Source organism: Fundulus heteroclitus, unplaced genomic scaffold (genome assembly GCF_011125445.2).
Source record: "Fundulus heteroclitus isolate FHET01 unplaced genomic scaffold, MU-UCD_Fhet_4.1 scaffold_532, whole genome shotgun sequence".
Taxonomy (NCBI): Eukaryota; Metazoa; Chordata; class Actinopteri; order Cyprinodontiformes; family Fundulidae; genus Fundulus; species Fundulus heteroclitus.
This window is the reverse complement of record NW_023396959.1, coordinates 57,905-76,203: the sequence shown is the minus strand read 5'-3', so window position 1 is coordinate 76,203 and position 18,299 is coordinate 57,905. Positions and strand designations below refer to the sequence as shown.

The 18,299-nt window shown below is 40.5% G+C and overlaps 1 protein-coding gene across 1 annotated transcript in view; it reads left to right on the top strand.

Annotated features, from left to right (window-relative positions):
* Positions 1 to 477: 477 nt before the first annotated feature.
* Positions 478 to 18,299, top strand: part of LOC118556334 (exocyst complex component 4-like) — a gene marked incomplete at its 5' end in the record, with an annotated part of 36,558 nt that continues 18,736 nt past the window's right edge. Inside the window, 4 exon segments of the mRNA XM_036132735.1 lie at positions 478 to 608; positions 1,547 to 1,702; positions 3,787 to 3,965; positions 14,554 to 14,698. Coding sequence (XP_035988628.1) covers positions 478 to 608; positions 1,547 to 1,702; positions 3,787 to 3,965; positions 14,554 to 14,698 — 611 coding nt within the window.

The following is an 18,299-nucleotide window of genomic DNA, read 5'->3' as shown; positions in this document are numbered from 1 at the left end:
TCAAATGCATTAAGTTGTGGCTTCTCTGCTCATCTTTGCTGTATTATCATAAACAATAAAGACCCTCTGTCTATCTGGTTGTGCATTCATCTGTCCATCAACCTATCCATCTATTCATCCACCCATATATCTGTTCATCTGTCTGGTAGTTCCCCCAACTCTTTTTGTGTTTTTGTCCATCTCCCCGTTCAACAATGTAATCATCTATCCATCCATCCATCCATTGATCAATTCATCTCTGTCCTTCTACTCAATACATCCATCTGTCCGTTCACTCATTCATTCATCCACCCATCCAATCTGTTCTATTGTTCTTGTTTTTTTTTACAGCCTGACCTTAGTTTTTGACCAGCTTTTCAAAGACAAATATGATTTCGAAATGACAAGTGTGTTGCTTTCCCTGTTTAAAGGAAAAGCACATAGTAAGCATGCCTCCTGCTAATATCTATTCACTTTTCTCTCTGCATTTAGAGCACCGTGGTTGTGGAAAAGTCCATCCAGGACCTCATGAGCCTGATGCAGGATCTGAGTGCCTACTCCAACCAGTTCCTGGAGATGGTCTGTGACAAACTCAAGGATTACAAGGAAATCTGCAACACAGCCTATAGGTAAAGAAACAAATGTTTGCTTTGAAATACTCTTCCTATGTGCTCCCCTGGGATCAACAAACACCTTTCTAGGTAAAGAAAAGCCCAGAAAATATGGTGGGAGAAAAAGATTAATAAACTGCACTAGACACAGAAGAAATAACTTGTTGGGAGCCCATGTGGTCAGGGTCACAGGTCATTCTAGGTCTTGTTGGGGCCCCTGAGCAATGAAGACCAGGTCTGCAGACTGTCTAAATTGCTATTTGTATTTTTATGCACTTTGATCTAGTGTGCAGTTTACTATTTTAACTGCCTTACGAAAGTATTCAAAACCTTGAAGCTTATTAGATCTATGTCCTTGGATTTTTATTGATAGACCAACATTTTAACTTTTCTATACAAAATAAATCTAAAAAACTATTTAGGGTGTATTTGAATTGAGTTATCCGGCCTTAGTAGACCCAGTTTTACTATTAAAGCTCAACCCTTTTTGGGGAATGTACCGGATTTACTTCTTTTGGGGTAATTTTTGCATGTTGTTCTTTGCAATAAAGAATCTTTATTATCACCACGTGTTACAGTGGTGAATTTTCTTTTTTTGAGACATTGCTGATCTTAAACTGAGTCAGATTGGATGAAGAGATAGATGACCTCAAATTTTTAAATCTTGCTCCAGATTCCCAATTGAATTTAGGTCTAGACTTTGACTAGGCCGTTCAATCAAAACGATATGCTTTAAATTATACCTTTCCATCGTAGTTTTGACTTTATGTTCATCTAATTATTAAATAAGATCAAGTATAAATGCACCAATTCTGTACATGATTTAGAAGAATTTTCAGAAAAGTTGGAGAATTTCAAGGGTAATTAATTATTTTTGAAGCTTTCTGAGTTTTCTCATTAAAACTGTTGAATCTTAAGATGTCTTAGTTTATGTGGCTCCACCTGTGTCCCCTCAGGGCTATAGTCCAGTGTGAGGAAAAGCTGACGATCAGCGCCTCCTGGGCTAAAGATGAGGACATCACCCGTCTCCTCCAGTCCCTTCCAAACTGGGCAAACATGACGCTGCCCAGACAGACGCGACAGAAGAGGGAAGACGAAGAGGACTTTACACGGTATGCACTAAACACTGTCAGGAGGAAAGAAGTTATTAGGACTCGTCTGCAGAGAACTTATGCAAACCTCTGTTTTCCTTTTAATCTGCGATAATGCCTATGAAAAGAGTCACAATTGCTCTTTGAGGCACCCTGTATTTGAAGAAAGTGAAGTAGAATGACAAAACCTGAAAAATAAGGAGAGTCAGTGAGGAACAGAAAAGTGGTTTGAGTCTTATCAAAGTAGCCTTTGAATGTGCGTCCTCTGCAGGGAACACCGAGGCTTGTAGGGGAATGGTAAAGTAAATAATTTGATCATTTGGCAGAGAAAGTCAATCTGTTGTGTGCACCCTGCTTCCGTCCCTCTCTCTCTCTCTCTCTTGCTTTTTATTTTATTTTTAGACACAAACATACAGAGCAGCTCAGAGATAGCACGAAAAAGACCAACCGGCTGTCTGATTTGAGACGCTTTCATCGCGGTGAAACGGTGGATTAACCGCTGCCCCGCTCTCAGCCCAGTGCTTTATTAAAGCCCAGTTAATCAGCTAAATACGCCTGCCTGTTAGTCGTGTTTCTGTCTTCTTTTTAACCCATCTGTCATTCGGAGGATCTTGAATTTGTGGACATCCTGATGACTCTGGAGGCCAGTCCATATGTCTTGAGTTTGTGGTACCATGGTTACCTAACTCTCCCGATTCTCACCATCTGTCTTTTTTTTTTTGTTCACAGTCATTCTTCAACCACAAGTGATTTCAAGTAAAATGCGTCTTTTATTTTCATCACTTTGTACATCTTTGTTTTGCTGTCTTGTAAATGTTCCTGGGGGGGGGGGGGGGTCTTTGGCTCCTCACAACCACTACTGAGCATTTTTCTCATGGATAAACCTCACATACACAAGTGCACTCTCACAAACACCTACAGGTGCTTGGTTCCAGGTACTTACAGACTCACTTCCATACAGAAAACCCCTATTATTATCTTCAGCTGTCACTTTATACATGTCGTATTAATTAATACTTCAGTGATGATACCAAGGCGTCAATTGATTGTATCTGTAATACTTTATCGGCTGGATGTGCTGTTATCTTTACATCTCTCTTTGCAGGTGAAGAAGCAGACTGAGGATGTTGTATCATTCTCCCCCTTTTCTCTTCTCTATTTTTCACCTTTTCTCCTTTTTTTTCTCTTCTGCCTTCTTGTTTTAGTGTCCATATAACATGAAATATTCTCTGCATAAATTATAATAAAGCTACTTGCATGCATAAATCAAGCGAAACACTATGGCAAAAGCGGTATGTGAAACTAAAATCTGTTGAGCTGTTTTTGGCATTAAGACAACAATTCCTAATGCCACATTGCCAGACAGGACACAAAAAAAATTATAATTTTTTTCTCAGTTTTCTGTTTTGCTTTTTTACCCCCAAAGATTCATGATTTGAAAAATACCTACTTCATTTGAATATACATTCTACCCTGGTGCCATCTTATTTATCCGTCTACTCATTCACTCACTACCATTTTTGCCAGTGAATCACTGCTAAGATCAAGGCAATAGTTCACTGCTACATCCCTGACCAAATGGGTTTAAGATTATTAGAAATTGTACTGTGTGAAGGATACATGCGCTTACCTTTATTTCATTACACTTTCATGTTTTAACTTTAACAAACTGCTGTCTTTTAAAGCATTTAGACTAGAAATGAATATGCTGTTAGCCAGAGAATACGTATTTGATACCTGAGAGCTCTGACCCATGTTAACTCATATATACGACAGAGTTTTGAAGCAGATCTTTTTCAAAATAGTTTTTGATTAATATCTAAGGTCTTTCGTATGCCTTGTAAAAGCATTCATGCACCTTGAACACTTTTACAGTTTGTCACATTCCAACCACATACTTTCATAAATGTTCTTGAGACTTTATGTGACAGTTCAACACAAGGTAGTGTTTAATTGGAAAATGGAAGGACAATGATACGCCAGCTTATTTACTCCTGTTACATTCCCTGCACCCGTCTTTGCTCACATAAACATTCTCTTACAGTGGCTGTATATTTAACATATTCAGGAACAGTTGGTGAGGAACTGTAATTGTCTCGTTTCAGCGCTGCTTTCGCTAAGGAGTCAGAGGTGCTGACAGGAAACCTGGGAGATAAGTTAATCCCCCAGAACGAGATCCTGCGCGACGTCAGCGACCTCAAGGCTCTGGCTAACCTTCAGGAGAGCATGGAGTGGCTCGCTGGTCGCCTCAAGACCTTCTTCACCAACCTGCCTCAGGCGTCCAGTGAGTACATATACGCCGATTTGTTAAGGCACTTAAATTATGCACTGAATCTAATATTCATGACGCTAACCTATGCAATACTTTCCCTGTTTATGTCTGGCACAGTAACACCAGCCTAGGCGTATGTTGTTGCTTACTCCTTCTGCAGCAAACTCAGTATTTCTAACAACAATAGTTTGACTTATTAAATGCAAACAATTTTATGCTTTCACAGTCCTTTACGTTCCCCTTTGACTCAGACAGAAAGGCTTTATACGGTTAATGACAGCAGGCAGGAAAATCCAGCCTTTCCTGCATGTTTTTTTTTTATATTTGTAAGAGATAATGACACAGACATTCACTTTAACCGCCGTTAAGGATTACATCTATACATTATTTATAGTTTTCTGGTGGATATTTTCAGATAATAACAGCACGGGAATGTGGATAGAGGTCTTTCCTCATCTCTACATATAGTGTGTCTGCTGCAAAACCTCTCACCTGCTCCTCATTACATTTAAAAAAAAAAATCACAAAAAAAACAAAACGTTCATTACCTTCTCACTGGAGTTGTCAAACAGCCCTTTAAACACACATATATGCATGCAAACATCTATTTTCCTTAGTTCTGCTTGTGTTTGACTGTATCCACCAAGCAGGAGTCGTACTCAATGCTGACTCATCACCTAATGCATCATTAATCTCTTCTGCATTTATCCCCAACCTGTGCTATTTATTTTATTCATCCCTTATGCTGTGCTGTTGGTGTGATTATTAAATTAATTCATTTTAATCTGTTTGTTGAACATTTATAGATTTTTCTAAAAGTTAAATAAGAACAAACTGTGATGTCTGTCAGAGAGTTAAAAAGTCTGACCCTTTTCACACAAGACACAGTTCTGGCTTCCTCTGTCTGTTTATGCAGACAGAGGATCTGTTTATGTTGGTTTGTTTTTTTACTGGGGAGGTAGACACCAACTGCAAAAATATAAACCTTATCAGATCTAAGGATCTCTGTCATTCTGGAAGGTATAATTACAAAAAAAAAAAAAAAAAATCCAATAAGGTCTTCCTAAATTGTTGCAGCAACTCAATGGCCTTTATTCTTTTTATCCTTAATTTGAAGTGAGGCTCAAACTAATGCAGGACCTGCGGCTTTTGTGAGAGTTGACAGAAAAGAGGGAAATCTTGAAAACTACTTAAAAATCATGATGAGTAATACCCTAAGGATGATGGGCTGCTGACCCATCTGTGATCTGCTCCTGTAGGCTAAGATAAAAACGTGTCTGCAAGGGGCATACACTAGATTGCAAGAAAAATTGTATGTTTAAAAAAAGTGAAATAAAATAATCCATATCTGATAAGAGTGCAGATGGTTGTCAGAATTTGGCTTGAGCAGCATTAATCCATGGTACCAACGTGCCATATGCCAGCAGAACAAGCTGTCCATGGTGGCATAATGGTGAAGTTTCTTGGCACCGTTTTAATGTTTTTAAGCTAATTAAGATACCCTATCATGATGGAAACTTCTAAACAGTTTTTTGCAAATATACTACCCCAGAATGAGTTTATATTTGTTATATAGTCACACAATTTAATTGTAAAAAGTTTCTTTTTTTTATTATTATATGGCGCACTTGCCTCTGTAGTGAACGGGTTAAACTATATGTGAAAAACTTTTTTTGGGTTCTCTGCCATATCTAGGTGCGTTGTCAGAGAGCGCGGTAAATTATGCACCTCTCTGAGAGGAATAAAGAGGCCTTCAACCTTTATCAGCCTTTGTCACAACTCTTTGGCTTCAGACTTCTGATTGCTCATTGAACTTGCACTATTTTGCCGCTCCATATCGCAACTTTTCTTCTCGAAAATGAAATAATTAAATATGAAATATTCTTATTTGGGTTTGACTTTGTCAGCGCCGTATCTCTCTTCACGCACTTCCTCCCCCCCCCCCCCCCCCCCGCGCCCCTGACGGCAGCTTTCTTCGTCTTCTCGCAGATAAGAATTCAATAAAAGCGCGGTAAAGGGACGTGACATAATTACCATTAATTCCTGCGGGTGGCACTAATGGGAAGGCTGGGGCAGTAACTTATCATGCTGGGACAGCCTCCTTATTGTTCATTATTTAGTGTTTGGCGAGCTGATGGCGGACTACATGTGCGTGGGTTTGCTGGGCGACGCGTGCGCGCGCGTGTGTGTGTGTGTGTACACAGCCGTGCGCCGTGTGAGATGGGACAAGGCTACGGCAGGGGGAAAAAACTGCCCACCTTATCTCATCCTCCAACCCGCCACCCCCGCACAGCTCACGTCTATTTCTCTCCAAATTGGATTTTATATTACAAAAGCAGTCAGGTATGAACAAGTCATTTTCCTCTCCTCTCCTTGTTTTGCCATTTTCTTTCTTTCTTGCTTTCTACTTTTTTTCTTTTTTTTTTCATTTTCGTCCATTTCTTTTCCTCCTTCCTTTTGCCACATTCTCCTGCAGGTGTTTCTTCTTTTCTTTTTTTTTTCTCTCAAGGAGAAAGGTATTTCTTTCTTGAATCTGGCCACAGCTGTGTGATCTGTTAGATTAGCATGAGAATATCAGGAGTATTTTTTGATAGCTTCCGCTATCTCACTGTGACAAATCCGCTTTAGTATGTGCATATGCAAATTGAAACATCATCTGTTAAAGACGTCTCAAAAGCAAAGCATGTGTGCACGGACTATGGTGATGTTCTGCCGTGGTGGGCAGCATGGATGGCGTCTCCTCGCCTGTCTGCTTGGAGGACAGGGCTCTTCTAATGTGTTTTCACGATTTTTACTCAAGAATACAAAGGCCCATTTCTGTCACATTGCCTTGTAAAAGTATTTTTTTCCAGATTTTGTCTAATTACAACAACGAGCTACATATTCAATTAAATTCAATTCAATTCAATTTTATTTATATAGAGCCAAATCATGAAACATGTCATCTCAAGGCACTTTACAAAGTCAAGTTCAATCAGATTATACAGATTGGTCAAAAATGTCCTATATAAGGAAACCAGTTGATTGCATCAAAGTCCCGACAAGCAGCATTCACTCCTGGAGAGGCGTAGAGCCACAGGGAGAGTTGTCTGCATTGTGCATGGCTTTGCAGCAATCCCTCATACTGAGCAAGCATGAAGCGACAGTGGGAAGAAAAACTCTCCATTAACGGGAAGGAAAACCTCCGGCAGAACCGGGCTCAGTATGAACGGTCATCTGCCTCGACCGACTGGGGTTACGGAAGACAGAGCAGAGACACAACAAGAGAGACAAAAAAGCACAGAAGCACACATTGATCCAGTAATCTGTTCTACATTAGATGGTAGTAGCGGGTGATCCGTCTTCTCTGGGTGATGTCACAGTTAACAGAACGCCAGACCAGGTGTACCTACTATGAAGAAAAAGAGAGAGAGAGCAAAAAGTTAAAAGCTGAAATGACACATAGGTTTGAACCACTTTTTACAAAGAAAAATTTAAAAAGTGTGGCATGCGCTTGTATTCAGCCAGTTTCAGATCAGAAAGATACTCGATACTCAAAGTCCAGACTTAAGAAGACTGAATTGATCTTCGCGGATGCTTTCTGTCCAGTCTGACCGAGCTTCAGCTATCTTTTAAAAAAACGGGCAAAAAGAAGAATTGGTAAAAAAAAGAAAAAAAAAGTACTTTATAGATGTACAAAGCTGCTAGAGATGTACTTCCAAACACTTGAAGGCAACATGTGGTTCTACAAAGCCTTGTCTCGCTCTAAACTTTTGTTTGTAGCATTTTTTTAAACCATCTTCCCATTTTTTGACTTTGGCATGATTATTTGCAAGTTCCTTAAAACATACGTAGAAGTTTATATATTGTGAAACCATCAAGAGGTTTGAAGACTTCTGCAGTGCATCGTGTTTGTTCTGTATGTTTAAATTTAAGTCCTCTTTTTTCTGCCTGGCAACACTTTCTAAACGTGTGCGTTGGTTCATCCTGTCGTTAGGTGGGCGTAGAAACAGACCTTCAATCTACTCTTCTGGGTCTCAAACTTGTAAAGTTTTGGTCTCACCATGGCAAGATATCATTCATCTCAACCGTAGCAAGTGCATCGCTTTCTCCGCTAGCTGCGTTCTTCCTCTGACTTTGTTTGACGTGGAAGTTTATTAACAAAGCAGCAGAGGCCAGGAGGACTAGTTAAAGTTGGTGACGATGCTCTTGTATGTACGTCATCCATTATTTTGTTTCTATTTACTCGGTAACATTTAATTATTTTCCTGTTTGAAGAATCATTCGGTGATATAAATCATCTAGACTAATTGTTAGATCTTATCCCAGCGTGATGCTGCTCTGTTTCCCTGGACAGGAATTCATGGTTTAGATGCAGATGTTCTTCAACCACTTGAGGCAGCGAAATAATTAATGACTCCCCTCATTCCTCAGTCAGTCATTTAGAAATCATTCGTCACCTAAGCCCTGCAAGACATCTTTTGCTGTGTTTTTGTTTGTTTCGTGCTTTCTGTTGCACAGATGAGTCTGTCCTATACTTTTTTTTTTTCTTTTTTTTATTGCATCTCCAAAACTTTTTTTATTGCATCTCCAAATCTTGTGCGACTGTTTTCTTCGTGGTCATGGAGACTGTGCCCAAACACTTTTTTTTTCTGTAATGCAGGACAGGGAGTGTAAAATTAGGTGTATAAGATTAAACGTCCCTTCCTGTTTGCATGCCGTGTGAAGATGCTATGGCTGATCTCCTCCTTTAATGTTCCCCACCCTCGTCTTCTGCAGATGGCAAGCAACAGACGTTTGCCTTAGATGAAATTCAAAAATAATTGGATAAGCGCTGAGCACAAACACACACACACACACACACACACACATCTACACTCGGGTGCGTGAAACGATGCGGGATATGCACATACATGTTCTCATGTTGAACCATGCAGATAAAAAAAAACAAGTTCTAACTAAGATGGTTGTAATTTGGTTACAGGGAAGGGAATAAGCAGAAAGTTGTCAGTCCGGACCAATGAGTCGTCTCCTTTTGCCCGTCTGTCCCTGACTCTAATGGCGCCCCCCATGCTGTGACACCTCCCTCGCATCATCAAAGCAGGCGCAGGCCCGCAGCAGTCGGAAACGGAGCGTTGTTTTTTTTTTCTTCTTCTTCTTCTTCTTCTCCTTTTTTATATGTGTGTGTTTGTGTTTGTGCGTTTCATGGACACCCCCCGGAGAGACCTCCAGCTGCGTGTGCCACAGTAATCCCTTTTTTTCCCCCTCTGTCAGAGTGACTGATTGTAATGCACACGAGAGGAAACGGGCCTTTGAGTCACTTTCATGCATATGCCCGTGTGCATTTACATCGACACTTCGCGGGGTAAAAAACAGCCCCAGGGGTGGAGCTTGTTACACATGTCCTTTTCCCACAGATCCAACCACAAGCCAAGAGGGGGAATAGTTCACAATTTCTATTTCTTCTGGACATCACAGTCAGTTTAATCGGCAAGTTTCTTCATAACTTGACTTTGTTTTCCACTTTGCTCTCACAATATTTTCATGTGAATTCGAATGCATACATTTTAAACAAAAGACTATTAAATAGGTGCAAATAAGCATGGTGTCAGTCTGGGTACACCCACTGTTAAGTGTTCATCAGGGAGACAGCCCGGGGGAAGAAACTGCCTCTGGTGTCTGGTTTTAGTAAATAGTGCTCTATAGCGACAACCTGAAGGTAACAATCAAAACGGTTTGAATTCAGGATGTGTGGAGTTTGAGGAGGTGTTAGCTGAACTTTTCTTCACTCTAGACCCGTCTCTGCAGACCTGAATGTTTGCTGCAGTTTGGTCTTGTCCTGTTTTGTGGACGAGCTGGACCACACAGTGATGGATGTGCAGAAAACTTCTCGAGCTGCCGCAGAAAGTACAGTCTCTGGCGGGCTTTCTTTCCGAGCAGCGTCTGTGTGAGGACCAGCTCAGATCCCGACAAAGGTGGTTCCCGGTAGCCGGAAGTGATCCTCAGTACAGACAGTTTAGTTGGGGACGGTGAGGGGAGCCAGTGTGGGGGGAGTCCTGCCTGTATGGAGACTCATCGGCATCCTGGAACAGACCAGTCACAACGGTGTCGTCCTCCAACTTCAGAAGCTTTACAAACGGGTCCGCTGAGGTGCAGCTGGTTGCGTACAGAGAGAAAAGGACTCAGGGTTGCTGAGGAGGAGAGGATGCTCCCCAGTCTCACCTGCTGCTGCCGGTCCGTCTGGATGCTGGTGGTCCAGAACCATGAGCTGGGTGAGCTTCTGGTTAGGATGTCTTGGTTGTTAGTATTGAAGGCTGAGGTGAAGTCCACAAATAGGATCCTGACATACATCCCTGGTTGGTCATGTTGCATGCTTCTGTAGCAGGTTATTTAATCCCAAAAGGGCAAATGTACCCTTTTTCTATACAGCAGTCATACCGATAACCTCAACAAACACATGTTGGGACCTAGTGTTTGCCCCTGCCACATTTAGTGCTGACAAAAATGTTACTGTATACCCTCTCCATGGGCAGGATAGTGAGGCTTAAAGGATCCACTACAACTGTTCACTCATAATACAGAAAACTGCAAGAATAATATTTAGAAACAGGAATAGTGTGGATAGGTATGAATTCACTGTAGAATTTCTCATATCGATACCAGATCAAAACGCTGCAGCAAATGTTTGATTATATGTCAAATATTGTATATAAGTATGTGCAAACTAAACCTCAAACATGCTGACCAGGGGTCACCAACCTTTTTGAAACTGAGAGCTACTTCATTGGTGTTGTGTCATATGAAGGGCTACCTGTGCTGCCCTTTGAACTAGAAGAGCCAAAGTTCACCTTAACTTTATGTAAAATAAATACATTTTTCATGCATTGCTATCAATATTGTCATCTTTAAATCTATATAAATGCAAATATGAATAAACAAGAAGAGTAGCGGAATAAAATAAAGTTTTGGTGGTGGATTGTGTTGTTTTTGTTTTTTTTACCAGGCTCATGGGCACCACATGTGGTCCTCAACTTGTACTCGGTTCCCATTCCATGTTGGTGATCCCTGCCATAGACGATGGCAGCCTTATAACGTAGTAAAAGTCCAATAAAGTTTACTTTGCATGATACGGTTCATATGCATCACTAAAGGTCCAAAATAATGACATGTGCCTATGTTGAGTGTATGTAGACGTATTACAAGCACTGTACCGGTACCTGTCAGAACGTTACTTGTCAGAAGGGGATGATGATCTAATGTGGGAAAAACATATGCATCCTCTGAAATAGGACAACTGAATTAGGTCCTGCGCTGAGAGAAAACAGATCACTACCAGAGGACAGAACAGTGCTGGGCTGTCCTTGTTAATTTGTAGCCTTATAAATGTGTTAACAGATAACTTTTTCATCATTACTTTGTTTTTTTTTGTTTTTTTGTTTCATTAAGACAAAAGTGTCACAATGTTAGCAAAATTATAGTTTGGATGCTAATAGAGGGTTAATGTTCCTTTTTTTTGCCTTTAGGAGCTGCAGTGACAGGATCGTGCTTTAGCTTTCTGTTTTCCTGATCTGTCAGCCAGAAAGTGTACACAGCTTTATCCTTATATAATCATGTCAATGATGTCAATTAATGTCAATTAATGTTCTAATAACGTGCTCCCATGAGAAATTATTGTTTTGTTTTTTTACTTATCTAGCTGGATTGTTGGTGCCAGTTTTTGTGTTTTTATTTCAGCATTCATATTTTATACTGCGACATCTGGTGGATTTTATGTTTTTTTTTAAAAACAGACACTTTTCTAGGTTCAGTTTGATTTTTTTTTTTTTTTGACATAAAGTGCGTCACTGCCTCTACCTCCAAGTAATCAAATGAGACTGATACTGCACCATTGTGTCCTCCCACACACTGCACATACGCATTATCCCCAGGTTTACTCAAGGAGACTGTTAATTTGCATGTAAGCGTACACTTACAGTGCAAACATACATTGGACACAACTGTGCACACAGGCCAACACATCACATGCGAGGCTTTAATGAGCGACAGCATTCCCTGCTTTTTATCTCTGTGTGTCAGATACACACACTGTAAGAGCAGTTGTCACCAGTCTGTCACTCACAACGCTGGCTGTGTTTGCTTTGTTGATTGGAATGGCAGAGCGTACACCCCGCCGCTGTTTTCTCAAGGCCATCGGTTTCTTATCTTTAAAAGATTCATTTAAAGTAACTGCTGTAAAGGCAGAAAAAACGTATTGAGCACATGCAAATTGGGATTTGATGCGCTTGAGGTTACACTCACCATCCCAAACCTTGGCCACTTAAAGAGACAGAGACAGTTTAGTATCATGTTTTTTCTTCCTTTTGGTTTGCACACACGGAACTGATATTTAAAAATCTTTAGCTTTTTGTTCACTGTTATACCCACATGCAATGCATTTCTGCCTTTTGTTCAATGACAAAGCAAGACTTGAGTCACTAGGATAGTAACATTCCAGCATTGCCTTTGCTTACTCTAAATACTGTTGTGCACACTGTTTGTTCACCACACAAACTAGGCTTAAACACTATATATACATGTATCTGCTCCACTGCTGCAGGATCAAAGCAACTGTGAGTCAATTGTTGCAGAAATGACAGAGTAACACCTCATGCTATGCTAGGTTGTCACTGATTATGCTTCGCTCACCCCAACATGCTGGATGCTTGAAACCAGAATGAAACTGAGAGCTCGCCTTACTGTCTGATCAATTTAGCTAATAATTATTTGACCACTTGAGCATAGCGATTGAGCATTGATGTGTAACCCTTAAATATAAAAGATAGGATAAAATGAATGGGTGGAATCGTAGCTAACATACCCAGCCAAATGGTTTAACACTGTGAGTTCCAGATCTTGTATCCAGAGTGATTCAGAAGGATAAGTGCAACAAAAGAAACAGGGTGACAGCAGCTTAACTTTAAAGGAGCAATTTCACCACTAGGTGGGATTGAGTACTGTCTGTAGACCAAAAGATATGTATCAAGCCACTACTCTCTCCACCTCCACTTCTGCTGCAGCCTGGCACTCATTTCCCTTTACCTTTTCACCTGTCGCCTTTTATGCGCATATTTGCAAAGGATATATTAAAAGGGGTTGATCTGTACTTTTTAGGCGTGGGCTTTTCCTGTATGAAGGTTTTGTGAGATTAACAGATTCAGAACTTCCAAATATGGTATGTTAGAAGTTTCTTGCCATGGTTTAGGGGAAAAAGGACTGGACTGTTGCTCAGAGGGCCAAAGTCTTTTTTTCAAAGGACAGTAAATTTTGCGTTTCATTTGAAAATCATGGATTCAGAGTCCTGCAGAAGAGTGGAGAGGCAGAGACACCAAGCTGCTGGTGGTCCCGGGTAGAGCTAGCACACTCGGTAATGATTTGGGGGGGCCATGCCATCAGTGTTGGTCAGCTGGGTTTTATTAATCCAAGTCAGCGCAGCCGTCTACTGGAACATTTTATGGCACTCAATGCTTCCCTCTGACAGGGAAGTGGAGATACTGATTGGATTTTTCAGCCGGACACAGCACTTGCCCACATTGCCACAATTATCACTACCTGCTTTGATGTGCATGGTATGATTTTGTTTGACTGGACATCAGACTGGTCTGATCTGATCTCCATGCTACATACAACATGCAACTATGCAGTCCTTCACACAAAAAGACCTCCAACCAAGCTTTGCTTGCATTTATTGTACAGTTTTTGGACACACTTTATGAATTAAATGTTTTATTGGTCTCATGGAACATTCTAATTGACCGTAATTTCTGAGGTGGGTTAACGTTTGATGAAGTTCTAATTGAGATGCACCTGTATATCACAATAAAGACATAACTCCACATTACTGTGGGCTTTAAGTAGTTTACCACATCTTTGGTCTTAGCCGTACATACGCATGTGTGTATGTGTGTGTGGGTGTTGACTTGTACCGGCTTGCATCCATGTGTGACCTTCGGGAAGGGCAGAAAGAATAAGCAGGGAGGTGGCTTTGACTGCGGCACATCGATCGCGGACCCCTGCATTCTCCTGTTCAACAGTCAGTCTCTGTACATACACACACACACACACTGCATACACATCTACGCACGCCTCATTGGCCAAATAGACTTATATATGAGTGACGCGGCCAATTTCTCTCCTTTTCCCCCTCTTGTTAATTTATGGCCATTGATCTACGCTGAGCTGAATTTATATATACTCATCGGCCTCTCAGGCTCACGTTCACACAAGCCCAGTCGGCTCTTTTGTGTCGCTTACAATGCCGTACAGTAACACATGCTCCTGCTGCCTCAGCACAAGTGGTGTGAAGAAAGTACGGGAACACGCAGAAGGACTAGGCGAGTGTGTGAAGTTGAACTAATGGTGCAGTGACACACATGGAAATAAGCCGGTGTCATTTACATCACCGCTATGATTTCCATATGAAGTGCACATTAGGAGTAGAGGACATTCTAGTAAAAATAAGCTTCTTTTTTGGGTTACAAGACCTCAGGAGTTTTAAGTTTTCAAGAAGTCGTCTGTCTTAATGTTGCTCTTTAGCTGTTTGGCTAATTTGATTACTTGTACCTTCCTGTTTGCTTGCACCCAGGTGCCTCTCCATCCTCAGCAGACAGCCAGGGGCTTGGGGACAACGAACGGAGCAGGGAGCAGATTCTCCAGACTCTCAGCGATCTGTCTCGGGGCTTCCAGGATATTGCTGACCGTTGTCTCCTGGTTTTACATCTGGAGGTCAGGTATGTAAAAGAAATACGGGAATGTAAATGCTTATTGTGGTGTTTTACATTGTCATTGTCTTTCAGGTCAAGTCAGGAGTTTATATAGACTCATCATTGTTGTATTAATTTGGGTATTTAATGACACATTTGAGCTATTCCTTTATCCCTTGTGGACCTATCAGTCTCCCTTAGTGTTAAAAACAAGAACTGAGGAGCAAAAGCTGGAGCTCATTGTGGATTTTCACTAGGGATGCACGATATATCGGCATTAACATCGGTATTGGCCAATTTTAGTCTTTTTTTTTTTATTGTATCGGTCCAATAAGTACAACTGGGCCAATATGAACAACCGTTGTTTATTTCCATCTTATTGCCCTTTATGGCAGTGTTTTAAGAAGGAGAGGGGGTGGGGTTGTTTTATGGGCCATGTGACAGTGACAGTAGTGCATTACAGCCACAATTGTTGGCTTTTCAAATGAAGCAGAGATGCAATGTCAGCACTGTGGTCGTTTTTCAGTCGGAACAAATGTGTGCAAAATTTGATCATCCCAGAAATGTAAAGGAGACACACATAAGTTAATATCAATTATCGGACATAACAGCAATATTAATATCGGATATCGATATCTGCCCAAATTTTCATGTTGGTGCATCCCTATTTTTCACTAATCCCTAGAGATTGTATGCATGGACAAAAATGCAATGAACATCTGTTGGCACGTTGCAGAAAAACAACACTTTTTGTAGCCATCAACAGGCTTCTGGCATGATTGTGGTTGAACATTTCTCCACTCGTCTAATCAGTTTGGTGGGGGTTGTTGAGATTGATGTGTTTCCTGACCAAAGTCCATTCTACAAATATTCCATATAGTTTAGGTCAGGAAATTTTCTGAAGCTTAATATTTTTATGTCTTTACCAGTTTTGACATGTCCTCAGATTTATTTTATTGTGTCCATGTTCCAACAATCTTGCTGTTGATTTGGGGTGAAGTTGAAGAAATTTTGAGGTTAATTGCATTTGCAGCAGAAGGTATGTTTGAGGTTTTAATAGCAACCATCTGCATTCATTATTAGATGTCTGATATGCAGCAAAATAAACACACTCTCTGTCTTGTCTGTCACACTGGCAGAGTTTTAATTTCAGCCAAACATCATAACAAACCTTGACTCAGCCACATCCCTGTTTTATCCATGCACTTGGGAATGTGACATGACCGCCTCATTAAATGTTGAGTTCTTTCAAAAGAAATGTTTACCTGTTGTCTTCTGATTTTTTTTTTTATGATTATTTATCGCTCGAAGAGGGCATGGTTTAAAGAGAAATTACATAAATTAGCCCTGTTTTAGTCATTCGGCAAACAATATCAAACGTCAGTCGATAATTTTATTTTTGCTTGAATTTGTCTGCATTGCTATAGCTGATTTTAAAAATGTATATACCTGAATATGTTAGAAAGCAAGCAGGCTGTGTTCGGGTGTCCTGATTTTCACACATGACCTTACATGGGCTGTTTTTACCACCTATTCTTTCTTAATATTACTGCCTTGATATAATTTTTGTCTCCCGGGAATGTGCCAAAAATAATTTCTTCTCTTGCAAATGCTCCATTTGAGAACTGCATTGTCTTCAGTATGTGTTTTGAATGTCAATGTCTAAGTTAATTTACCACACCATATACTTTTTCACTCCCCTACAACCACTAATAGTCCTCCATCATCCCTCTCTTTTCCCATCCCTCCCTGTACTCCATTGTGTAGCTTATGCAATATTGTTGATGATTTCAGTTGAAAACCCTCCCTGAGGCTGATGTCTAGCTATACGCTACACTCCATTGACTCTCCCCATCTAGCGAATTTCCCCTGATAGTGGTACCAGCTAGATGAAGCCATGAGGAAGAAAGGAGGAGGCATGGAAGGGAGAGAAAGGGGAGGAGGAGAGATGAGTGAGGTTAAAGTGGTGGTGGGGGTTAACAAAAGGATCTACAGTGGCTTAGTGGGGAAAAAATGATAGAATTCAGAGGGAGGGACGAGAGATCGAGGTATGCAGTGTGCTTTTTGGCTTTTGCCGTAAGGGGAAAAGACATTCACCCATATCATTTTTATATTTTTACACCCTGGGCACTGTGATCAAGGAATTTAAATAGTATTGACTTTGTGATTCGTGGCAGCCCTTTGTGAAACCCCCTGAGCTCGGACAAATATTGTGGTTAAAAGTGAACATAGAAATACAAGTTGTTAAAAAAAAAGAAGGTATTTTTTATGAAATTGAGAGATCTAGATCTCTGTTCAGGCAGGAAAATGCAGCTTGATTAGGTTTAGCTCATGTGACCTCCAGTGGGAAGTGTACCGCCAGCTGATCTTAATTTCTTCTTTTCTTTCCTATTTTTTTTTTTATCATTGGTTATCTGTACTAATACATTCAGATTTCATCTTTTTTTTCTATTCTCCTTTTCCTCATCAAGAAACACTAATGAGTAAACAGAGCAAGTCTAAGGTGCACATATCCTGGTACATGCTTAACACTTGTAGTGACCACACACCTTTTGGAGTGCAAGGAGTGCTCCTGAAGACCTTCTGTATGATGAAAAGAACATATTCATGCAGCCTGTTTTGCACATATTTTCTTCCAGTCCAAAGAATGTTATATAAATAAAATGAAATTGTATGCCAATCTAGTCTGTGGAGTGGCAGACTGTGGCTGCACAGTTTGCAGACTCTGGTGTTTTCAAAAGGCATCCCTGATTGATTGTAGAACCCTTGAATTTAGGAGGACCGATGTGCTTTTTGTCCTGGTGAGGGAACAATGGACCAGATTTTTACCCTCACAGGATACAGAAGGGTTCATGCATTTACTGGGGTAAAAAATGTAATATCAGGGTAGTAATTTACCCCAGAAATATGCCCTGGTATGGATGTAGTGCTTTTTTATTTACCAGGAACTTGTGGATGTAATTTTGTGGAGATTGATAAGCATATTCGATTGCCGAAATTTCCTCAGCATTGCGATTCCGTCACATCACTATTAGGCAATCTCAAGCTCGTACCTTTTGTTAATTATAACTGTAATATAGATAAAATCCTCTATCTGTTCACAGCTATCTGTGGGGAAAGAGGTAGTAAGTTATATCCTTTAGAATAATATTGTAGGGTTTAAACATTTTCTTCTGAGGCACATCTGGATAATTTACAGAGTTTTAAGAAATTAAGCCTTCCTGGTCCTCTGTGTCATTTTTTTAGAGACATCTAACTAGCTTTAACAATTAAATATCTGTAAATGCACAAAAGCGATAGAAGACAGAAGTCTATACACAACAAAAGAAGGTGCTCAAGTATCTTAAGGTCTTGCTTATAAGTAATGTAGCAGGATGGATTGGACCCTTATCTGCTACAATGTGGCCACGGCTCCAGTCGGCCATGGTGAAGAAAGAGCTGATTCAAAAAGCAAAGCTCTGGGTTTACAGGTCTGCCTGTAGATATAGATCCTCACTGAAGATGTGAGATCCTGGATCAAGTCTGCTGAAGTTAGCCTTTTTTTTATACATTGGCTGGACTTAAATTCAGAACTCACTGGAGCGTCAATATCACTTGTGAGCCCTTTGGATCCTCGGGAATGAGCTGG